Below are 25,759 nucleotides of genomic sequence, written 5' to 3'. Positions count from 1 at the left end.
TGTGTCTTTCTCTGTCAAATAAATAAATAAAATCTTTAAAAAAAAAAAAAAGAAATAAGGTCTCCAAAATAGAATAAGGATTTGTTATATTAGATCACACCAGTTCTCTCTTACTGCTCCACTGTCCCATATTTGGCAGGATTTCAAACTTTGATAATTTATCAGAAAACTACGACTTGGAAATCCTTGCAGATTTGTCTAAATAGCAAACGTCAAATATTTCCTGAGTTCTTTGTTGTTAGCTTATTACTTTGACATGTGATTTAGTTAGCCATATCTGTATATCTTTCAGCTTGACTATATTAATAGTTTCCTAACTCATTTTTTTTTAAGATTTTATTTATTTAAGAGAGAGAAAGAGAGAGAGAGAGCGTGCACGAGAGTGGGGAGGGTCAGAGGGAGAAGCAGACTTTCTGCCGAGCAGGGAGCTGATGCGGGACTCACCCAGGGACTCCAGGATCATGACCTGAGCCGAAGGCAGTTGCTTAACAAACTGAGCCACCCAGGCGCCCCTCCTAACTTATTTTTCAATGTGATGTCCAGAAAGGAAATTTGGAAGGCCCAACATTTAACATATTAAGCATGATGAATTTTTTTAAAGATTTCATTTTTTTAAGTAGTCTCTACTCCCAATTTGGGGCTCTAACTCACAACCCTGAGATCAGGAGTTGCATGCTCCACTGACTGAGCCGGTCAGGTGCCCCTAAACATAATGAACTTTGAGGGAGCCACACCGTGCACTGCATCTCAGGAAGATTTTGCAAATTTTGTGCCATGTTGCAGAGAGAGATACTTTGATTCCTGTATTAAGTGAAATCATTAGAAATTTTATTTGGATTCCAGAGAAGACTTTTTTTTGAAGAAGATTTTAAGTAATCTTTACACCCAACGTGGGGCTCGAACCCACAATCCAGAGATGAAGAGTGGCATGCTCCACCAACTGAGCCGGCCAGGTGCCTCATGCAGAGAAAATTTTCTTAAAAAGTTTAATTAGGGGGTCCTGGGTGGCTCAGCTGGTTGAGTGTCTGCCTTCGGCTCAGGTCATGATCCCAGGGTCCTGGGATTGAGTCCTGCATTGGGCTCCCTGCTCTGCGGGGACCCTGCTTCTCTCTCTGCCTCTCTCTCTCTCTCTCTCAGGAATGAATAAAATCTTAAGAAAAAAAAAATTAAAATGTTAGTTTTATACGCCCCAAACTACTTTGGGAAATTTAGTAACAAAGCTACAGGTAATTTAAAACATTTTTCTGATCCTTTAGGTGAATATGTGTAAAAATTTGCATGTTAATTTGCTTATGACAGTTTTTTCCTTCTCCAGTTTTCTTTTTATTGTGGCAAAATAAACAGCACAAAATTTATTGTCTTAATCATGTTTTAAGAACGTAGGTTGGTTGGGCACCTGGGTGGCTCAGTCGTTGAGTGTCTGCCTTCGGCTCAGGTCATGGTCCCAGGGTCCTAGGATGGAGTCCCACATTGGGCTCCCTCCTTGGCGGGGAGTCTGCTTCTCCCTCTCCTACTGCCCCTGCTTGTGTTCCCTCTCTCGCTCTGTCTCTCTCTGTCAAATAAATAAAAAAATCTTAAAAAACAAAACACAGGTTGGTGATATTAACTATATTCATATTTTTGTGCAACTATCCACCATATTCATCTCTAGAATTCTTCATACCAATAAAACTAAGTCTTGATTCCAACCAACACCCCAGCCCCTGGCAACCACCATTCTACTTCTGTGAATTTGGCAGTTGCATACTGGTACATAATGTCCTCCAGGTTCATCCATGTGGTAGCATGTATTGGAATTTAATTCTTTTTTTAAGGCATTGTATGTATATTCTGTGTTTTACTCATTCATCTTTTGATGAACACTTGGGTTGCTTCCACCATTTAGTTACTGTAACGCTGCTGTGAACCTGTGTACAGATACCTCTTTGAAAACTTTGCTTTCATTTCTTTGGGTTATATACCTAAAAGCAGAATCACTGGATCATATGGGAATTCTTTTTTTAATTTTTTGAGTAACTGCCATACTGTTTTTCATAGCTGCTGCACCATTTTACATTCTGACTTAACAGTTTTCAAGGCTTCCAGTGTCTCCACATGCTCCCCAACATTTGTTTTCTGTTTTTTTTTTTTAAAGATTTTATTTATTTATTTGAGACAGAGAGAATGAGAGAGAGAGAGCGAGAGCACAGGAGAGGGGGGAGGGTTAGAGGGAAAAGCAGGCTCCCTGCCGAGCAGGGAGCCCGATGTGGGACTCGATCCGGAGACTCCAGGATCATGACCCGAGCTAAAGGCAGTCGCTTAACCAACTGAGCCACCCAGGCGCCCTGTTTTCTGTTTTTTGATAGTAGCCATCCAATGTGTGTGATTGACTTATGTCGTTTTGATTTGCATTTTCCTAATGATTATTGATGTTGAGCATCTTTTCTTGTGACATTTTAATATCAGATATTTTTAACTCTGTGAGGGTTGGGATTATGTTTTGTTTACCAGAATATTTTTAGGCAATCAAATATTAATTGAATATATTATTGAATCAAATAGTTTGTGTGTTTCGTACTTATGTTCTTACTTGATCTGAGATTTAAAACTAATTTTTGACTTTGAACAGTTTGCCTTTTCTGGAGGGAGGATATAGAAATACTTTTCCAGGGGTGTTGTGAAAATAAATGTAAAAGTGAAATGGATCAAATGTAAGAAGATCTTGTTACTGTAAAAAGAAAATCTCTCTTACAAACAATACCACTACTTGCTGACATATGCAGACTTAGCTGTTAAGGTAATAATTTCCTATAACTTTTGAGCAAGGTATGACAAACCATACTTAAGGTAAAGTTCTGTGGCTTGTAATAAAAAATTCCCAAATATCATTGACATAAGCAAAAGAGGTAGTAAGTAGTCCAAGGTCATGGCACCACACAGTTGTCAGGGATTCAATTCTAACAGGTAGCTTTTCTTTTCCTAGGGTTCACTCCTGTCCTTAGAGTCCAGGTGGTTGTTAGAGCTGTAGCTATAACATTTACATTGCAGGTAGAAGATGGAAGAAGGGCCAAGGAATAGTATACCTCTCATCAAATACGCATTCTGAAAGTTGCAGTGCGGTGCTTTCAGGTCTCATTACTTACATGACCACATCAAGTTGCAAGAAAGCCTAGGGAATTCAGTCTTTTACTTACATGGCATTATGTTTAACTAGCAACAGATATCTTATTACTAAGGAGTCAGTAGAAAATGAATATTGGGGAGCAAGTGATAATCTCTGCCATGGAGTGTGTGGAATTTCAATTCACCCTGGGCTTTATCACTTTCTAATTTTGCAAATTTAGACAAGGTTAACTAACCTCTTTCCTAGAACAGCTTCACCTGCCAAATGAAGACAATAATGTATCAAAGGGATGGTTGTGAGGATTAAATGAAAGGATACAAACAAGTCTCCTAACACAGGATTTGGTATATATAATCACTCTAAATGTGGACTTATATTTTTATCCAAATTCCTTTCACTGTCTTTAGGTATGATAGAAAAAGTAGAAAGAAATCAGAAAACCTGAATCCTACCTACTCTTGGCTTTATTATTGTGATAACTTGGGCAGGCGATTTCTTAAAAATGGGAAAATAGGGGCACCTGGGTTGCTCAGTTGGTTAAGCGACTCACTTTTGGTTTCGGCTCAGGTCATGATATCAGGGTCTTGAGATTAAGCCCCCCGTTGGGCTCTGTGCTGGTGAAAATGGGAAAAGTCTGTATTCCTTACATAATTATATGTAGTTGAAATGAGAAAATATATGTGGAATGTGTTTCATGAGCTGTAAATGGAGAATTTTTAAAAAAAATTTTATTTATATATTTGAGAGAGAGAGGAGCGGGGGAGGGGCAGAGGGAGCTTGAGGAGCGGACTCCTGGCTGAGCAGGGAGCCCGCTGTGGAGCTATATCCCAGTATTCCAGGATTATGACCTGCACTGATGCTTACGGCAGACGCTTAACCGACTGAGCCACCCAGGCGCTGCAATGGAGAATTTTTAACCTTATCTGTATGCATTGTTTTGCCTTTTCCTACATATGTTTCTTTGTATGAAGAAAGGGAATCTATAGGTAATTATCTATATATTTCATAGTGTTGCCCTTTCTTAATTTTTCTGTTTTAACACTCATGTTTTATCATTATTTTTTTCAGTCTTTTGATAAAGGGATCATGTTACTGTGTTTGGTTAGGAAATCATTGTCCTCTTTGACCCATAATTGTGCATGTAGCTTTTTAAAAAAGGTGTCATAGGTAAAAGAGCTATAAAAAGGGGAGAGTAATGAGCGAGTGTGTGAAGTACCCTTTGGGACCTTACTTGTTTGCTCTGTTTTTGAGGTATGTTCTTTTGAATATAAAGAGGGAACTGTGAGAACTGTCATAAAGTTTTTTTCTGTCACAGCTCTAAAGACAACTTTGATTAATATCTAGCCTTCTGCTCCTATTTTCACAGCATTCCAGTCTACCTTAAAGTTAATGTGACAAACACCTAAGCAGTGCTATTTTAAGTGGCATCTTAGCTAAAGGATGAGATTGTGTAAGAACTACCAAGGTTTCAGAGGGACATTTTTTTGGTGGTCATTTATTGGTGAACATTATTAGTGTGTAAAGGGGTAATTGGACTAAGACAGTTATTCGGTTGTTTCTGAGACTCTTCGGAGGTTTTCAATTTATCATTCATTCATTTTCTGTACCTTTGATAAGAGCTACAGGGGCACTAGCGTGGTTCAATCAGTTAAGTGTCTGCCTTCAGCTCAGATCATGATCCTAGGGTCCTTGGAACAAGCCCCATGTTGGGCTCCCTTCTCGGCGGGGAGCCTGCTTCTCCCTCTCCTTCTGCAGGTCCCCCTGCTTGTGCTTGCACTCTCTCTCTGTCAAATCTTAAAAAAAAAAAAATATATATATATATATATATGTATATATACACACACACACACACATAAGTTTTACTTTATTTTTACAAGATTTATTTAATTTTTAAAATAGCAATTTTATTTTTTGGACTTAATTTTTTTATTTTTAAGAAATAGACTTTTTAAAAGATTTTATTTATTGAGAGAGAGAGTAAGCACAGAGGGAGAGGAAGAAGCAGACTCCTTGCTGAGCAGAGAGCCTGTTGCAGAGCTCAATCCCAGGACCCTGAGATAATGATCTGAGCTGGAGGCAGATGCTTAACTGACTGAGCCACCCAGACCCCCCCTAAATTTTTTATTTATGTAATCTCTACACTCAACATAAGAGTTTGAACCCACAACCCTGAGATCTTACCAACTGAACCAGCCCGGTGCCCCCTCACCCATCCTTCTTAATACTTTTATTCCTTTATCCCTTATTCACATTCTTTCTCATTTTAACAGTAATTCGGATCCACTTGTAATAGACTTTTGGATAGTGCAAGGGAAAGGAAAGAGGAAAAATTTATATATATCCCAAAATGTGAGGTCTTTTTTGTGGAGTGGGATTGAAAAGAATTGGAGGCATTAGAAGTCACTGAGAGAAAAAGCATTGATAAAGAGATCCTCGGTTAATATCTGGAACATCACAAAGTTAGTGTTAAAAGGTACATTCTTCTATTAAGTCAAGTAATAGGCACATAGTGTGATTTGAAGGGAAACTGTTAGGACTTAGAATCAGAAATTCTCTTGATATTCAATCTGTGCTATTTATTTTTTGGTGAAAAAAATTTTATGTATGTCTCTCAACCTCAGTTTAGTTTTTTTTTTTTTTTTTAAGATTTTATTTATTTATTTGGCAGAGACACAGCGAGAGAGGGAACACAAGCAGGGGAGTGGGAGAGGGAGAAGCAGGATCCCCACTGAGCAGGGAGCCTGGTGCGGGACTTGATCCCAGGACCCTGGGATCATGACCTGAGCCGAAGGCAGAACCGATTGAGCCAGCCAGGCGCCCCACCTCAGGTGTTTTTTTTTAATTTTTAATTTTAATTTGGATTCCTTTATTTGTGAGGCCAAGCATATTTTTATATGTGTTTTGATAATTTGTTTCTTTAACTGTAAAATGGTTATTGTAATACCTGAGGTTTAGTTGAAATAGCATGTATGAAAATGTTCAGTATTTGAACTTTGATAAGGCATGTAATCATTCAGCATCTTCACACATGTTTCTGTTATGGCATACAGTGTTTTAGAAATGCTAGGTTCTGAGGATAGACAAGAAGACTTAACTCCTGGGCACCTTAAGTGGCTTAGTCGGTTACGCGTCTAACATCGGCTCAGGTTGTGATTCCAGGGTTCTGGGATTGAGTCCCAGTAGGGCTCCCTGCTCAGTGGGGAGTCTACGTCTCCCTCTGCCCCTCCTCCCTGCTTGTGTTCTCTCTCTCTCAGATAAATAAAATCTTTAAAAAAAAAAAAAAAGACTTCTATGTTCAGTGAGATAAGGTTAAATTTTTTTTTTTAAGATTTTATTTATTTATTTGACAGAGACACAGTGAGAGAGAGAACACAAGCAGGGGGATGGGAGAGGGAGAAGCAGGCTTCCCTCAGAACAGGGAGCCCAATGCAGGGCTCGATCCCAGGACCCTGGGATCATGACCTGAGCGGAAGGCAGATGCCTAACGACTCAGCCACCCAGGCACCCCAAAGTTAAATTTTTGTGTGGAAACAGGCCCATGAACTTTTTCAAGTTTGTCATATGGGGAAAAAATGTGCACCGCCCCCAAATATGTTTCAGGGCCCTAGTTTGAGAAACATCAACTTAAAGTAGGCTTATTCTTTGAAAATACCTTTGAATTACGATTTAGCCCTGTAAAAGAGAAATTGTCTTTTTAATCAATAGAATCATTTAAAATACGCATCTACATGAAGACATACTTTTAAGAATTTATCTTACAGCGCTGGCAGAGTTATTAAAAATAAAACTAAACATACTGTATAATTGCTAGAATATACATATAACAAGATAATGTAGATTCACAGAGTTAGGATGATTTTTAGGAGTTGGAAGAACGTAACAGGTGCATTAAGGATTTACTTGTTTTTATTTTATAGAGAGGGTGCAAGTGGCGGGAGGGGCGGAGGGAGAGAATCCTCAATCAAGCAGGCTCCCCGCTGAGCACAGAGCCTGACTTGGGGCTCAATCCCAGGACCCTGAGATCATGATGTGAGCTGAAATCAAGAGTCAGATGCTTAACTGACTGATGCACCCAGGCACCTCAAACTTAACAGATGGATTAACTCCTGAGCTCAAAAGTTCAGTAAGGTAGGTCTAGGATATATATTCTAAGCGGAAGGAAGCATGAGAGAATGCAGTGTGTTCAGAAAATTGGTAAATGGGAGAGAGTAGATTGCAGAAGATTAGTTTGGGGGGGGTGTTTTTAGGTGTTCAGTGATGATTGTACTGGGGATGAACAGTAAAATTCAAGTGATATTTAGGAGATGGAATTACTGTGGTGTGTGTATATTGAAGTAGTGCATGAAAGATAGAAGTAAATGATGCCCAAGTTTCTGAATTAAGTCCTTAAATTAGTATGGGTATATCAGTCAGTATTCTTCTGAGAAACAGAACCAATAGGAAATTGTATATACGTGAAGACAGACTTAAGGTAGGGAAAGAGAGAAAGAAAGAAATAGAAATTAATTTTAAGGAATTGGTTAGTGTGATTGTGGCTAGTCTGAAATTCATAGGGCAGGCCAGTAGGTTGGAAATTCAGGGAGGGACTTAATACAGTATTGATGCGTAGTTAACTTTGTGAAACCTGTTTTTGCTCTGTAGACCTTCAACTGATTGGGTGAGGCCCACCCACATCATAGTAATCTTCACTGTGTCAACTTATTACAGATTTTAATCATATTTACAAAATACCTTCATAGCAACTGAACCATTGTCTAGCCACGTTGACACAAAATTGAACTGTCACAATGAGAAATCCAGGTGTTGAAGCAGGTATGTGAATAAAATCAACTTTTTACTTGCTCAACTGAGGCAATAGTCAGTGGCATTTAGCTAGAGATGCCCACTAGGCAGATTGAAATAGGATCTCAAATTCAGTTGAGAACTGTTTGGAAAGAGATTTAGTAGGTCAGTATTCAAATTTTAACGATAATAGCTGAAACATGGCTGAGGATGGTAGTTCTAAGAGAAAGGAGAGAAGGGTTCAAGAAGGAAGCCCTGGGGGTTATGTATAGAGAAAGAACTGTCAGGAGAAAAGAGTCACAGAAAAGAAGACTGAAGGAGTGCCCAACTCAAGTTACAGAAATTTGTTATTTTTCACTACAAGCCTGATATAACTCCCATATTCCCCATCCAAGACAGAAATGATGTCATCAAAAGCACATCTGGAGCCAAATGGAGTCAATTCTTTTTTTTTTTTTTTAAAGATTTTATTTATTTGACAGAGAGAGACACAGCGAGAGAGGGAACACAAGCAGGGGGAGTGGGGGAAGGAGAATCAGGCTTCCCGCGGAGCTGGGAGCCCGATGTGGGGCTCGATCCCAGGACCCTGGGATCATGACCTGAGCCGAAGGCAGGCGCTTAACGACTGAGCCACCCAGGTGCCCCAAATGGAGTCAATTCTTATTTGTACATTAGTATGTATATTTTCCTTATCTAACCTTTATTCTTTTTCAGTGTTTTGATTCTAAGTTCACATGCTGTGTCTTATCTGGAATAAGTAATGTTCCTAGAAGTAAGAGGTGCCTTAATATCTTCGTGGTAGATTTTAATTGTGCTTTTTTCCTAGCAGAATAAGTACCATTGGGAAGGGGTCTCATGAGAAAAATGAATGAAGCACTTTATGATTAATTAGTCCTGCCTAGGCTATTGACAGATGACAGGGACTTTTTTTTTTTTATTGGTGTGTATCCAGAAGTTTGCATGGGAAAACTGTACCTAATATAAATGTAAATTTTCTTTGTCAAATGTCTCTTAAAAAAAAAAAACAACTGCTTTAGCAGTTTATCAATAGCATTTATTTGGTATCTGATATTTGTACATTGTTTTCCTTGATACCTTGGTGTGGGGGGAAGGAACCATTTTACTTTTACAAAGGACTCTTTACTGTCTTTTAAAATAGTGAATATAATCTGATGTTTTATTTTTAAGACTCAGGACTATCATTTTATTGGTGTACTTTTGGTCTCTTGGTATATGCGCTGCCGAAGCGAGCACAGAGAGAGAGAGAGCACATGAGGGGGAAGGGTCAGAGGGAGAAGCAGACTCCCTGGACTCCAGGATCATGACTTGAGCTGAAGGCAGTCGCTTAACTGACTGAGCCACCCAGGCACCCCCTTGGTCTCTTGGACTGTAGATTTACCGTTATGCTTTTTACTTATCAGCAGTTGTTTTTTTTTTCCCCCTGGATGTTCACGAATGGGATAGATAGAAAAGTAGATATGTTGGAGGAGGCGCTGGCCTGCTGTTCTCCACCTGGCCCACAGGAAGGTGGCCTCCCAGGTCCAGGAGGGCCATGGGGGTGGGGTAGGGTGGGGAGGGGGAGAGAATGCAGAGCCTCTGCCTTTGTGGTTGGAGAGTCTTTACCTCGTTTCCTGGGTATTCTTAGATGTGAATCCCAGTGGAGCAGCCTGATAGACAAGCCACCCTGGGGACCTGAGGACGGTCAGCTGCTCCTCTACCTGTCGAAATAAGAGTGGACCATTGGTTGAAGGAGAGAGTTGTGCTCTTTCTCTGGCAATAAAATGGTCTTTGGAGATCACTGTAAAATTATAATGGATAAAAAATTGGACAGGTGTCACTTGAAGATACCAGGACAAATGGAACAGTAATTAACAAGCTGGAGGTTGTTAAGCTTACTTGCCCTTTTCCTGGAGATGTCATCTACTTTGATGTACATTGGAATACAGTGTGGTATACCTCTGTGATTCTTTACATGAAAAGCAAGACAAAGCATAAGAATCTTTTGAAGCTGATAAAGAAAATGTATCCCATAAGAACAAAGATAATCTTGGGGCTGGGCAAGGTCATGATCCCCAGATCCTGCCATATTGACTGCCACTAGGTGGATTTGAGGAACCACAATCATTGACATTGATGTTGGACCTCTTCAAGACAGTGTCTACCTCTTTCATAGAGTCTTCTGCAGAGCATTTCTTCAGTTTCAGATCTGGAGGTGCGAGTATCCCCTATGAAAGCCTTGCAAAGATTGGGCTGCTCCATTGGGAGAAAATGAAAGGAGGGGCACCTGGGTGGCTCAGTCAGTTAAGCATCTGCCTTTTGCTTAGTTCGTGATCCCCGGGTCCTGGGATTGAACCCTACATCAGGCTCCCTGCTCAGTGGGGAGTCTTATTTCTCCATCTCCCTCTGTCCCCTCTCCCCCCCGCCCCCAGCTCATGCTCTGTTTCTTACTCTCTCTGATAAGTAGTGTTTTTTTTTTTTAAAAATGAAAGGAGATGGGGAGGCTAATCTGAACTTGCAGTTGATGGTTTCATACCAGTGTGGAAACACCCAAAGATTAAGCATGGGTATCAGAGCTGCAGCCATGATGCTCATGTGCATCATTTGTCAGAAGTTGCTGCACAACTACATGAGATTGCAGCCCAGGAGTGTTTTTATTATCTGGTTATAGAATCATTGAAAACACCATGTGTTAATGTTGTGGCCTGGGCATTTTCCACAAGTTGACATACCAGTATTGGCAAATATTCCTACTTCCCAGTTGCCAGTGGCTTTAACATCCTATCCTGATTTGTGTTGGGGCCACAACTGCTATACTCACTCAGTGAAATTCAGTCATATCATCGAACAGATGTTCAAGACCTAAGTGTCAGGGAAGGCACCAAGATGGCTTCAGAGTATTGGAGGTCATTGACAGGGTGTTTCGAGAACTACTCCGTCTAAACATCTTAAGGTCATTTTTATATGCCCCTCTCAAGGGAAACTGGGGAGACATTAGGTACTCTGGTGCGACTTTTCTTACATGGAGCTTTTCCTTTGAGTGAGACTTTTTAGTGACCACATCTTCGATTCGTATCTAGCCTAAGGCTTAAGAGGGTATGTTCTTTTTTTAAGAGTTCATGTTCTTGACCACAGCTCTGGAACAAGAACACAAGGGGTCAGGAGGCTCTGGGCACCAAGCAATCCCTTTGCTGGTTACTTTGGGTCTTGGCCTGATGCATCACATCTGAGAGCTCTTCCCTTGCTTTTCCACAGCTACAGGTCACATTTGTGTGTATCTCCCATGTTATTTTATTCCTTCCCTGCTTTCCTGTGATTGATGCCTTGAGATCCTGGGTTGTGGGGCAGGTGGGTGAGTGTGGCAGGCATGGCAGGCTAAAGTTTGGGGTGAGGGCTGTGTGTATGTGTGTGGTGGTGCGTCTGGCTCATGATGTTCTAGTCACCCTGTGTATCTATGGAGCAGACCCTTCTGACTGAGACCCTGGAGAGTGTGTGAATGGTGCATGAGGGACCATTTCCAGCTCTGATGCTGGAAGCCGCCCATCTGTATGGCCATTGCTTCCTCTAGTTCTTTTTTCTATGTTAGGTTTGCTAGGTCATCTGGGGGGGTATTAGGAATTTTTTTAAAGTAGGCTCCATGCCCAACGTGAGGCTAGAATTCAGGATCCTGAGATAAAGAGTTACATGCTCTACTGACTGAGTCAGCCAGGGGCCTCAGGAATTTTAATTTTGTAAAGTTTTTTTTTTTTTTTTTTGCTTGAAATCACCTGTTAACGTTTGTTAGTAAAACTTGTAACTTTTTGCTTCTTAGGAAAATTTTCAACTGTTGTCTTGCTCATGATACAAACTCTGAGAAGCAGCTCTCTATTTGTGGAAGGAAGTGCTTTTTTGTGTTCTAGTAAACAATCTGCTTGTTTAAAAAAATTCTATTTAAAGTAAGCATAAAAACTTTTTTTCTATTTAAAGTAAGCATAAAAACCTTGAGTAAGAGCATGCTATCCCCTGACTCAAATAAATTTTAGTGAATGGACCCCAGCACTTACTGTTTTTTTAAGGTTGTTTTTCCCATATTCTTGAACTATTTATTTTGATTGATGTTGGTATATAAATGATTTCAGTGTTGATACTCCTAGTAATACAGGTGTTACTGTGTCATTATTTAAAACATTTCTATAAATGTATTTGTAATAAAATACACATAAATTAACAATAAGGGAAGAAAATTGAATAAAAAACTAACTGCAGATATACTGATGATTACAGTCTCATCTATTTTATATCAAGGGATTTGCATTTTGGGGGAAGGAGTAAATCAGCCAAAAGTAGATGATGAGATTAAAGTACATTCCTAGATAGTATGTAAGAATACAGGAAATGACATTGAATATGATACAGAAAATGGGACTTTTACTAAGTGATCTGCTGTAATTATAAAACTGCAGTGGGGGGCGCCTGGGTGGCTCAGTCGTTAAGCGTCTGCCTTCGGCTCAGGTCATGATCCCAGGGTCCTGGGATCGAGCCCCGCATCGGGCTCCCTGCTCGGCGGGAAGCCTGCTTCTCCCTCTCCCACTCCCCCTGCTTGTGTTCCCTCTCTCGCTGTGCCTCTCTCTGTCAAATAAATAAATAAAATCTTTAAAAACAAACAAACAAACAAAAAAAACTGCAGTGGTAGCTTCCCCAGTGGAAGATGGAGAAATTTTGTTTCATGGGAAGTTGTGAGTTTCTATATTTCTAGTGGTATAAAAATTTTTGATTTGAATAAGATGGAAAAGGCATCATTATTACCTTATTCATTTGTTTGTATAGTTAATATATAATCACAGCATTTATTTGTGTGAAAGCCAAGAATTAGATTTCTTTTTTTAACATTTATATATATAAATACTGTAACATTTATATACGTATATATATATAAATTTTTTAAAAAAGATTTTATTTATTTATTTGGCAGAGAGAAAGAGAGCGAGCACAAGCAGGGGCAGAGGGAGAGGGAGAAGCAGGCTTCCTGCTAAGCAGGGAGCCCGATGCGGGGCTCAATCCCAGGACCCTGGAATCATGACCTGAGCCGAAGGCAGACGCTTAACCGACTGAGCCACCTAGGCTCCCCATTAATATATTTTTTTAAGTAATCTCTACGCCTAATGTGGGGCTTTAACTCAGCAACCCCCAAAATCAAGAGTTGCACACACTACCAACTGAGCCAGCCAGTAGCCCCAAATAGATGTATTTTTTAACAAGAGGAAATGAAATTTAATTTCATATGTATGGGGAGCCCCAAAGACATGAAATTCCTTAAGTAGAGTTCTTTATTTACCCTGTTTGTGAATTTTGTCTTTCTGTGTAGAAAGAATCTGCATTCAGGAGGAAATAATCCAGAAGGAAGACCAAGCAGATCAAGATGTGTAGCTCTGTGGCAGCCAAGTTGTGGTTTTTGACAGATCGTCGAATCAGGGAAGACTATCCCCAAAAAGAGATTTTACGAGCATTAAAGGCCAAATGTTGTGAGGAGGAATTGGACTTCAGGGCCGTGGTGATGGATGAGGTGGTACTGACAATCGAGCAAGGAAACCTGGGTAAGTCTATACTAAGTAATTTAATGGATTTTTTTCTTAGAATATCTTGAATCCACATTTTTTAGGAATAGTTTGGAGGAAGGAATTGTTAGCCTTATCGTTACGAAGTATCATCTAATCTTAAAATCTAGCATTTTTTTTTTTTTTAAGATTTTGAGAGAGAGCACAAGCCACTTAACCAACAATATTTTGGCCCTCCAAAATCTATATGTTATGGAAGAAATGGAAACATCAGTATTTATTGAACTTCTTATTATGTAGAAAATAGTTGGGAGAGAAATTAAAGATGATCTATTTTTCCCCCCATTATTGCTGTCTAATTTTAAAAGACCTTGTTTATAAAGTGCTCATAAGAGAATTTGTACCTCATGGGGGTCTTTTCAGTAAATGCATCAAATTCCACATGTGATTCTTATTTTCTTTATAAAATATTTTATACATATAGTATAAAATGGCAATACAATTTTATTCTTTTTACTGGATAGAAGTGTCCTAATGATTTGACTCAATTGGTGATGTCTTGTATTTTTAATATTTCATGTTTGTTTTAAGGTTATAAGGGGAAGATATTTTAGAAATATAGAAATTCTTGGGGCGCCTGGGTGGCTCAGTCGCAAAGCGTCTGCCTTTGGCTCAGGTCATGGTCCCAGGGTCCTGGGATTGAGCCTGGCGTCGGGCTCCCTGCCCCCTCTCTCACTCCCCCTGCTTGTATTCTTTTTTTCTCTGTCAAATAAATAAAATCTTTAAAAAATAGGAATTCTTTTGAACTGACTTAGGAGTCTTTACGTCTTTGGAAAGTTATGACTTGTTGTAGCTAAATCGGTCATTTCTGTTAAGGAGCATCATATGGTGGCATATACATGAAATTTTTAATTAACTTTCAGAAAATACTTCATAGTTTACTGATAGTATTGTATTAAGGTATAAGACAAACACTTAAAATAGATTCTACATAACTTGTTTTGTGTCTAGAATCATAATGAGACCATGTGTTTTAATTTTCTCATCAATAAAATGGAGAGATATGGTTATTGTGAGAATTAATATTATTCAGTATATGAATCTGCTGTTAGGGTAATTTCATTCATACACTAGTTAATGGATCTAAACTCTTACCTGATAACATGATCCTGTAGTTTAAGTGGGTAGAATCTCTTAGCAGTTACTCTTTACTCTGCCCTCTTGACATTTAATTCATTCTCATTACCTTTCAACAGTTATGTTTTGTCAGCAGATCTTTAATATGTAAATTAATGTATATCAAAGACTTAATAGAAAAACAGAATGATCCCCATTTTAGTATAAATGATCCTCATTGCTAATTTAGGATCAAAAGTTATTGCTGTAGAAATAACGTCTTTTTTTTTTTTTTTTTTTTTAAAGATTTTATTTATTTATTTGAGACAGAGAGAATGAGAGACAGAGAGCATGAGAGGGAGGAGGGTCAGAGGGAGAAGCAGACTCCCTGCCGAGCAGGGAGCCTGATGCGGGACTTGATCCAGGAACTCCAGGATCATGACCTGAGCCGAAGGCAGTCGCTTAACCAACTGAGCCACCCAGGCGCCCTAGAAATAACTTCTTTAGAATTGAACTGTTTCTAGATGGTTTCACTTGAGTGTATAAGTAGTAACTACGTTTACAGGAAAGATGCACAGTATTTTATTTTAGTCAAGCTTTCTTTTTTTAATATATACACCTAGATCTAGCACTTAGTTATTCAGATTCTGAAGACTTGGTATAGAGCCTGTTCCATTCTTTCATAAGTATAATTTAAGTATTACTGTGTGCTAGTTAATTGGTATGGTGTGCAAAATGAGATAGGCTAAGATTAACATTAATCAAGTGATCACACAATTAAGTGTATAATTGTTATAACTTTGGTAAATTATAAAAGGTATGAATGTCACTTTGCACCCTCCCCACCCTGCACCTATGACAGATACTCTGATCGAACCAATTAAAATCCCGAATCTAGGGCGCCTGGGTGGCTCAGTTGATTAAGCTGTCTGAATATTAATTTCAGCTCAGGTCCGGATCTCAGGGTCCTGGGATCCAGCCCCTTTGGACTCTGTGCCTAGGGGGGAGTCTGCTTGAGATTCTCTCCCTCGGCCCCTCCCCCTGCTTGTGCGCATGTGCCCTCTCTCTAATATAAATACACATTTTCTCTCTAAAATAAATAAATAAAATCCAGAATCTATCACATTCTTTTACAATTCACAGCTTTTCAACATAAGTGCATGTACAAACTGTTGAGATTGGAGTCAGAAATTTGGACACTGTATTGTGTTAGGAGCCATGCTCTTGAAGTATGTGTGAGAAGAGGCTTAAAGGCCAGTGTGGTACATAGCTCACTAAGCACCACTTTCACAGGCTTAATGGTGTATGCTTCTGCATTTTATTTATTTTTTGAAAAGATTTTATTTATTCATTTGACAGCACAAGCAAGGGGAGCAGCAGTCAGAGGGAGAGGTGTTAAACTATGTTTTAAAAGTTGGAAAACCAAAGGCTGCATAAACATGTATTGGAAAGGATGTAGAGAAATTCGAACCCTCCTACATTGATAAAGGGAATGTACAATGTGGCAGTCCCTTTGGGAAAAAGTTTGGCAGTTCCTCTGAAGGTTGGACGTAGAATTACCACAGGATCCATCCCACTCCTGCATACATACCAAAGAAGAGTGACAGCATATGTTTGGGAGTCTGTAAGATGGGTTGGTGTTAATTGTTCTTTAAATGTTTGGTAGAATTCACCAGTGAAAACACCTGGTGCTGTGCTTTTCCTTGGAGATTTTGGATTACTGGTTCAGTATGTCTGTTCTGATTTTTTTACTTCTTATTCAGTCTTACTAGGTTGTATGTTGCTAGGAATTTATCCATTTTTTTCTTGGTTATCCAATTTCTTGTCATATAATTTTTCTTTCTTTTTTTTTTTTTATTTGACAGAGAAAGACAGAGCGAGAGAGGGAACACAAACAGGGGGAGTGGGAGAGGGAGAAGCAGGCTTCCCGCCGAGCAGGGAGCCCGATGCGGGGCTTGATCCCAGGACCCCGGGATCATGACCTGAGCCGAAGGCAGACGCCTAACGACTGAGCCACCCAGGCGCCCCCATATAATTTTTTTTTTTTTTTAAGATTTTATTTATTCATTCATGAGAGACAGAGAGACAGAGAGAGAGAGAGGCAGAGGGAGAAGCAGGCTCCCAAGGAGCAGGGAGCCCGATGCGGGACTCCATCCCAGGACCCTGAGATCATGACCTGAGCCGAAGGCAGACGCTTAACCATCTGAGCCACCCAGGCGCCCCCCCCCAATATAATTTTTCATAGTCATCTCTTACAATCTCTATTTTTGTGATGTCCATTGTAATATCTCCTTTCATTTTGAATTTTTGTTATTTAAGACCTCTCTTTTTTCCTTACTCTCTTTTTTTCTTAGTCTAACTAAAGGTTTGTCAATTTGTTGATATTTCCAAAAGATAGTGTTGGTTTTTTTCTGTTTTTCTCTTTTCTATTTAGGTTATTTGTGTTCTCATTTTTATTTTTCTGTTAACTGTGGGTTTAGTTTGTTCTTTTTCCCCTTGTTTATGGTGTAAGTTTAGGTTGTTGATTTGAGATTTTTCTTTTTAATGAGCTTTTTTTTTTAATGTGCATGCTTATAGCTGTACACTTCCCTCTTAACACTGCTTTCACCACATCCCATAAGTTTTGGTATGCTATATTTCGCTTTTGTCTTAAGATATGTCTCATTTCCCTTGTGACATCTTTTGTCTTATTTGTTTTAAGTGTGTGTTATTTAGGGGTGTCTGGGTGGCTTAGTCTGTTAAGCATCCGACTCTTGGTTTCACCTCGGGTCCTGATACTGGGGTTGTGAGATGGAGTCCCGTATCGGGCTCAGCGCTGGGCATGGCGCCTGCTTAAGATTCTCTCTCCCTCTTCCTCTCCCCACCCCCCTCCAAAAAAAAGTGTTATTTAATTTCCAGATATTTGTGAATTCTGTTTCCTTTTGTTATTAACTTCTAGTTTCGTCTCTAGAAAAGATACTTGGTATGATATCAGTACTCTTAAATTTGTTGAGATTTGCTTTGTGGCTTAAGATGTGATGGATCTTGGAGAAAATCCCATTTGCCCTTGAAGAATGAGGATTGTGTTGTTAGTAGTGTTTTTTATATTTTAGGTCCAATTGATCTGTAGTGTTTTCCAGTTATTTTGTTTCCTCATTAGATTTTCTGTTTGCTCGATCCATTATTAAAAGTAGGGTATTTGAAGTTTTCATTTATTGTTAGTGTCCATTTCTCTCTTTGGTCTCTCACTGTTCCATACATGTGGGTGCTGTATTGGGTGCCTGCATATTTATAATTGTTATAATTTCCTGGTGAATTGACTCTTTTATCATAATAATGATGATTATCTCTTGTGACAGTTTTTCTCTTATAGCCTATTTTGTCTTATAAGTAGGGCCACTTCAGCTCTCTTTCCGTAACCATTTGCATGAAGTACCTTTTCTCAGCCTTTCACTTTCACCCTTTGAGTGTCCTTACATCTAGAGTGAGTCTCTTGTTGATAGCATATAGTTGGGCATTGGTTTTTGGTCCATTTTGTCCCTGTGTATCTTTTCTTTTTTTTTTTTTTTTTTTTTAATTTTTTTGGTAAAGATTTTATTTATTTGACAGAGAGAGAGAGACAGCCAGAGAGGGAACCACAAGCAGGGGGAGCGGAGAGGGAGAGGCGGGCTTCCCACTGAGCAGGTAGCCCGATGTGGGGCTCGATCCCAGGGCTCTGGGATCATGACCTGAGCCGAAGGCAGACGCTTAACGACTGAGCCACCCAGGCGCCCTAAAATTTTTTTGAGACACAGATGTGGGGAGGGGCAGAGGGAGAGAATCTCCAGCAGACTCCCCACTGAGTGCAGAGAGGGACACAGGGCTCAGTCTCAAGGACCTATGAGACTACAACCTGAGCAAGACATTTTATTGTTTTCTGTATGTCTTACACCTATTTTGTCTCTTTTCCTCTCTTGTTAACTTCCTTTGTGTTGTGTTGATTTGTTGTTGTGGCATGCTTTAGTTCCTTATTATAGGTATCATCTGTAGGTATTTTATTCATCATTACTGTGAAGATTACATAATACATTGTATACTTTTAATCTCTTTTAGGTGATAAATTTATTCATATATCAACTCTACCCTTATAAATTTCCCCTTATTTTATGTTAATAATATCACAATTTACATCTTGGAAATTTGAGTCTAGTTTTTTCTTTTCTTTTTTTTAAGATTTTATTTATTTGACAGAGAGAGACACAGCGAGAGAGGGAACACAAGCAGGGGGAGCAGGAGAGGGAGAAGCAGGCCTCCCACCGAGCAGGGAGCCCAATGCGGGGCTCGATCCCAGGACCCCAGGATCATGACCTGAGCCGAAGGCAGATGCTTAACGACTGAGCCACCCAGGCACTCCTCAATTTTTTTTTTTTTTTTAAAGATTTTATTTATTTATTTGACAGAGAGAGAGCACAAGCAGGGGGAGTGGCAGGCAGAGGGAGAGGGAGAAGCAGGCTCCCCGCTGAGCAAGGAGCCGGATGCGGGGCTCAATCCCAGTATCCTGGGATCATGACCCGAGCTGAAGGCAGACGCTTAACCGACTGAGCCACCCAGGCGCTCCTCAATTTTTTTTAAGATTTTATTTATTTGAAAGAGACACAGCGAGAGAGGGAACACAAGCAGAGGGAGTGGGAGAGGGGGAAGCAGACTTCCCACGGAGCAGGGAGCCTGATGCGGGGCTCCATCCCAGGACCCTGGGACCATGACCTGAGCCGAAGGCAGCCGCTTAACGACTGAACCACCCAGACGCCCCTAGTTTTTTTTCATTTTTAAAAATGGTTTTGTAAGAAGAAATCAGTTTGCTTTTACATATATTGTGTTACTTTGTTTGGTTTTAATTTCTAGATTTATAAATTACCTCATTTTAATATAGACATATACCCATCGCCCACGTCCCCCATTCCCCCCCCCCCCATGTTATAGTGCTCTCATGGGGTTGATTCGGTTATTTGAAGCAGGTACTGTCAATGACACCTCAGCTGGTCCCAATTTATTGGGCTAATACCCACTCTTTGGCATTTCCCCCCCATTGTTGCATTAGTAAATAAACCTATCCCCAAATAACACTTAGTTATTTCATATAATTGAAACATTTTAATTTATTCTCAAGATTTTCCCCTGGAAGTTTCCTCTTAGTTAATTGCTAAAGAAAGAGAAAAGAATAGTTTGAGAGTAATACTATATATGAAGCATAGCATTAGGCACATACATCTTGTTTTTTCTCTTTTTAAAAATACTAATAGCGGGCGCCTGGGGGGCTCAGTTGGTTAAGCGACTGCCTTTGGCTCAGGTCATGATCCTGGAGTCCCGGGATCGAGTCCCGCATCGGGCTCCCTGCTCGGCAGGGAGTCTGCTTCTCCCTCTGACCCTCCTCCCTCTCATGCTGTCTCTCATTCTCTCTGTCTCAAATAAATAAATAAAATCTTTAAAAAAAAAAATACTAATAGCTTTATATTTTTACTAATTATAAAGTGACATAAACAGTACTGAAATATAAAATTAAAGCAAATATTATTTGATATTTTTACCATCCACAGATCACTGCTAACCCCATACACATAAATGAATTATAGCATACCTACTGTTCTCTAAATTTTTTTTTACTTATCAGTGAGTGTCACCTGTGTGCCAAGATATTAGGTATTGGAGATAGAGAGTTTAGCAAAGTAGCCCTGTTCTAAGTGCTTCATGGCCTCTTTAAGGTAAGTGGGAGACATGGACATTATACAAAGCCAAAGAAATAATTACTTAAGTGGTAGAAAAGTAAAGTGTGATATGGGAATCCAACGGAATCAGTAGAATCAAATGGAACCAATGGAATCTACTTTTATTTATTTTTAATATTTAAAAAAAATTTTTTTAAAAGATTTTATTTATTCGAGAGAGAGAGAGAGAACACAAGCAGGCGGAGTGGGAGGGGGAGAAGCAGGCTTCCCGCTGAGCTGAGCAGGGAGCCCGATGCGGGGCTCAGTCCCAGGACCCTGAGATCATGACCTGAGCTGAAGGCAGTCGCTTAACCAACTGAGCCACCCAGGCGCTCCTAAAAAATTTTTTAAATAATCTCTACACCCATCATGGGGCTTGAACCCACACCCCTGAGATCAAGAGTTGCATGCTCTACCAACTAAGCCAGCCAGGTTTCCCCAGTGGAATCTAATTTAGATTGAAAGGTTAGAAAAGGCCTCTTTAAGGAAGTGACACTAAAACCTGAAGGATGAGTAGGTATTATCCCGGGGTACAGTGAGAGGAAGAATATATGCTTGCTCTTACGTAGTTCTAGGAGAGGAATCACTGTTTGTTGCCAGACTGTCCTCCAGAAAGTTTGTACTACTGTGTCCTTTTCCAATATCCTCTCCAGTGTGATTGTTTGCATTTTAATATTAGACCACAAATGGCCCTGGTTGAGTCACTTTTCTGCTTAATCTTTTAGGAACTTGGACTGTGATTCCAAACCCAGCCGGACAGTGAGATTTACAGTTGAGTATTTCCTTAAGTCAGAAAATAAGTTGAGTATTCAAAGGAAAAACCTTTAATGTTTTTAGTCATCAGGAAGAAAATCTTTTCTTGTTTGAGCTCAGGCCTCCTGTTCCTGTTACCAAAATAGTTGGGAGCGTTGCTTATGTTTAGTCTCCGTGCTGAATTGGTCTGGATGTTTATTAATTCTCCAGTGAGATACTTGAATCAAATTTTATCTTCTCTGTCTTCTTAGCACCAAGTACCTATAGTAGTCAGAAATCAGAGCAGTTGCCTATCCCTTTCTAAAGTAGTTCAGGAAAGTGAAGCAATTGGATTAGTTGTACCTTTAATGCTTTAAACTCTTTCAGGTTTAGGGATCAATTTTCTTATGCAAATGTGTAGTTTTTATATGTGATGTTGAATATTATAAATTAAGGTATGAATGTATAATGTATGTTCATATGAATAAAAGTTAACTGATAATTTACAGAGAAGTGAGGTAAATTAAGAGATGTCATATTCTTGCAAGTAAAAAAGCAGGTTCTTAATTATAGATGCCATGTCAAAATAATTCCCTTGGTTATGATGCAGGATGAGATAGTAATGAAGACGTTGAATATCCCTGGTCAGTGCCCCTAACTATATTTATTAAAGATAACCAAAACTGTCTTACCAAATATTATTAAATTGTGTGGACTACATAAAATGTAGATAAAGTTGCTAGTTCAGTTCTTGGCCTTCAGTATCTATCCTCCCCTCCCCCCCTTTTGTACAAAGAGCACATGGATTTCCTTTTGAGAAATTACCTCACTGTCTTGGTGAGACTGTAAGTCAGTGGTGCATTGCCCGTTGTTAGTCAAGCTAGTCTTCTCCCCTGCTCCGTTTTTTGTTTTGTTTTGTTTTAAGATTTTATTTGTCAGAGAGCGAGCGAGCGAGAGAGAGTACAAGCAGGGAGAGTAGCAGGCAGAGGGAGAAGCAGGCTCCCCTCTGAGCAAGGAGCCCAATACGGGACTTGATCCCAGGATCCTGGGATCATAACTTGAGCCAAAGGCAGGCGCTTAACTTACTGAGCCACCTAGGTGTCCCTCCCCCACCCCATTTAAAGGTTTTTTTATTTTAGAGAAAGCGCAAGTGGGGGTGGGGCAGTGGGAGAGGGAGAGAATCTCAAGCAGACTCCACAACGAGCTCAGAACCCTATGTGGGGCTTGATCTCCCAACCCAGAGATCATGACCTGAGCCAAAATCAAGAGTTGGGTGCTCAACCGACTGAGCCACCCAGGCATCCTCTCTTCCCTTTGAATTTGAGCAGTTTGACTCAAGGATAGAAGGAGAATGTTTGAAATTTAATAATGTTGGTATGGCACTTACAGATTCTAGGTCCTGTCTTGGTCCTAGATTCCCAGAATGGCCCTTGTCTTTTTTCTGCACCTGTTTTGTCATCATTCTTTTTAGTTCTGAGCACAATCCTATATCCATCCATTTTTTTTTCTTGCTCAACTTAACTAGAGATAGTTTCTTAAAATCAAATAACCTTAACCAATGCAGAAATTAATTCCCGAGAAAGTATTGCAGATGGTAGACCTTCAGAGAATTGATTACTTGGCATAGATAGGATAGAAATCAAATTAGTATGATTCGAGAATGGTAATCTAATAACCCATGATACACAGTGTTCAAAATGGTGATTAAGTAGTTACCTTTATTTACTTAGAACCATGGTCTTATTGAGGATAAAGCTCAGTGGAATGATAGGTATTGCCACAGAAAACCTTTTTAAAAAAGTATGACGAATTTGGAATGGAAGACTAGAATGGCCTTTTGAAGGAATTGGAGGAACTTAAAGGAATAAATGAGTTCAAATGTCCCAATTATTTTTTCAAGGCAAATAATAAAATTCAGGGGCTTTCTAGTATCCGGGACTATAGGTCTAACCTAACCATATATTCCTCCTGAAAAGCCTTCCAGCTATCATGCTGCTTAGTAAATTAGCACAGCTAGAGATTTGGAGGGAATTCATGTGACATAAAAAAAGGGGTTGTGCTTTAGAACTAGCTAGATTTAATTTTCCTGGCTGATCTAGTTATTAAACCTTTTGTGGTTGGTCAGATTGGTTGTCTGGTTTCATTTACTTGCTGGGAAATTAAATCTGTTGGTAAGTTCTCTAACAAGTAGGAATAAAAAATTAAAAGGCCTACTCTATAATGTGCTCAGGATTACTTTAGATGTGTATAAAATTCCCTGGTATGGTATCTCACACATAGTAAGTATTCAGTAAATGATACTGTTATTAATTGGCAACAGGAAAACATGATAATCTTCTGTTTATGCAAAGTACTTTTTAAAAATTATTTTTGTATTTATTTTTTAAGTATCTACACCCCTTGTGCGACTTTAACTCACAACCCTGAGATCAAGAATCACATGCTCGGGCGCCTGGGTGGCTCATTTGGTTAGGCGACTGCCTTCGGCTCAGGTCATGATCCTGGAGTCCCTGGATCAAGTCCCGCATCGGGCTCCCTGCTCGGCAGGGAGTCTGCTTCTCCCTCTGACCCTCCCCCCTCTCATGTGCTCTCTCTCATTCTCTCTCTCTCAAATAAATAAATAAAATCTTAAAAAAAAAAAAAAAAAAAGAATCACATGCTCTACTGACTGAGCCAGCCAGGTGCCCCTTACACAGAGTACACACAGTACTTTTGGTGTTTGTGAAATTGGATGTTCTGATTTTTTTTTCCCCCCAAGATTTTTTAATTTATTTAGTTGACAGAGATTGAGAAAGAGCATACAAGCAGGGTGAGCAGCAGAGGGAGAGGGAGAAACAGGCTCTCTGCTGAGCAGGGAGCCTGATACGGGGCTCGATTCCAGGACCCTGGGATCATGATCTGAGCAGACGCTTAACTGACTGAGCCACCCAGGTGCCCTGGATATTCTGATTCTTGAAGACTATTCTGTGAGAGGTACCCAAGTGACAAGTCACCATAGAACTTAGAGTAGTAGTCAGTGTAGTTACTAAACTTTGGTAAAGAATACTAGTCCGAGGTCTTAGAGTTGAAATTATAAAATTATATATTTTTTTACAAACACTTACATAGCGATATACAAAGCTTATTATAAATATCAACTCATTTGATCCTGGCAGTAATCCCATGAGGTTGGTACTGATTGTTTGTTTCTGTTTTACAAATAAGAAAATGGAATCCTAGATTGGTTAAATGTTTTTTTACCCTAGATCATAAAGCTGTAAGTGGTGGAGCCAAGATTTAGAATCAGGCAATCTGTCTTCTGATCTTGAATATATTCATATTCTCTTTTCCTACATATAAAGTGGTATACTATAAATACTCTCTCCTGGTTTTTTCCTCCATTTGATTCTCTAGATTATTTTTTTTCCAAGATTTTATGTATTTATTTGACAGAGAGAGAGGGAGGAAAAGCAGAGGGAGCAGCAGACTTTCCGCTGAGCGGAGAGCCCCGCATGGGGCTCAATCTGAGGTCCCTGGGATCATGACCTGAGCTGAAGGCAGATGATTGACCCACTGAGCCACCCAGGTGTCCCTGATTCTCGAGAGTATCTTATGCAAATAATGTCTGCAAATGATGACAATTTTCTTCTGCTTGATCTTAAAGGGAGTACTGTGAATTTATTCCAGTAAATAAACCTGACATTTACTATAGATTTTTTTGGCAAATAACCTTTACCAAGTTAAGGAAATTCCCTTTTCTTCCTAGTGACCAAAGAAGTGGTTAAAGCTTTTTATTTTTTAAATTATTAAAGATTTTATTTATTTGAGAGAGAGAGAGAGATCATGAGCAGGGGGGAGGGGTAGAGGGAGAAGCAGGTACCCCGCTGAGCAGTGACCCCGATGCTGGGATCATGACTTGAGCCAGCTGCCCGAAGTGTTTCTCTTTAAATCACATACTCATCAAAAATTGTTAGGGTCAGTTTGGTTCTAGCTATTCTAGTGGGTATGAAATAGTGTCTAGTTGTGGTTTTATATCCCAGTTTACTAATAAGGTTGAGTATCTTTTTTTTTTTAAGATTTATTTACTTATTTGAGAGAGAGAGAGAGGGAAGGGGGTGCACAGAGGGAGAGAGAATCTTAAGGACACTGTGCTGAGTCTGAGCCCAATGCAGGACTCAATCTCATGATCCTGAGATCATGGCCTGAGCTGAAACTAAGAGACCCTTTAACAGACTGTGCTACCCAGGCACTCCAAGGTTGAGTATCTTTTTATATATTCATTTGGGTATCCTCACTTGTAAAGTGACTGTTCAAGTGTCTTCTCCATTTTGCTGTTGGGTTGGTTGTCTGATTATTTTACTTTTAAATGCATCATTTGTAGCTTGCTTTTTAACTTCTTAATGACGTTTTGATATAAAAGAATTTACCTTTAGTGTACTCTTAACTTGTCTTGTTTATGGTTGATTTCTGTCTGTACCCTGCATAAAAAATCTTCTGTGTTGAGGTCATGAAGATAACCTCTTATGTTAGCTTTTAAAAAGAGAGTTAACTTTAAGGAGTTTTGTCATTCACATGTAGATTTATAATCCACCTAGAATTGAGATTTGTGTGTGGTGATAGGTAATGGTAAAGTTTCATTTTCTTTCCATTTGCACCCTTTATACTAAGGGAGACTGACTTTTCCCTACTGCTCTCCAGTGTTACCTTTACAATCAAGTTTTCTGTACATGGGTGGTTTTATTCTGCTCCTTTGCTTAATTTTAATTCTTTTCACCAGCATGACAGTGTCTTAATCA

General features: G+C 39.5%; 1 protein-coding gene across 5 annotated transcripts in view; it reads left to right on the top strand.

The window, feature by feature from the left end:
* Positions 1 to 25,759, top strand: part of RIMKLB (ribosomal modification protein rimK like family member B) — a 153,228-nt gene that overhangs the window by 94,812 nt on the left and 32,657 nt on the right. For 3 of the 5 annotated variants that reach the window (XM_054507199.2, XM_054507192.2, XM_054507198.2), the window contains exon 2: positions 13,227 to 13,455. In XM_054507199.2, coding sequence (XP_054363174.1) covers positions 13,281 to 13,455 — 175 coding nt within the window. In that variant the 5' untranslated portion in view covers positions 13,227 to 13,280. Of the gene's footprint in view, positions 1 to 7,554; positions 7,916 to 11,693; positions 11,818 to 13,226; positions 13,456 to 25,759 lie in introns of those variants that run through there. The other 2 variants (XM_064591605.1, XM_054507194.2) reach the window with 2 other exon arrangements.

This window comes from Mirounga angustirostris, unplaced genomic scaffold (genome assembly GCF_029215605.1).
Source record: "Mirounga angustirostris isolate CCGP_5_RB_7025 unplaced genomic scaffold, mMirAng1.0.hap1 SCAF_5, whole genome shotgun sequence".
In the NCBI taxonomy this organism is placed as follows: Eukaryota; Metazoa; Chordata; class Mammalia; order Carnivora; family Phocidae; genus Mirounga; species Mirounga angustirostris.
This window is presented reverse-complemented; position numbering and strand designations above follow the sequence as displayed.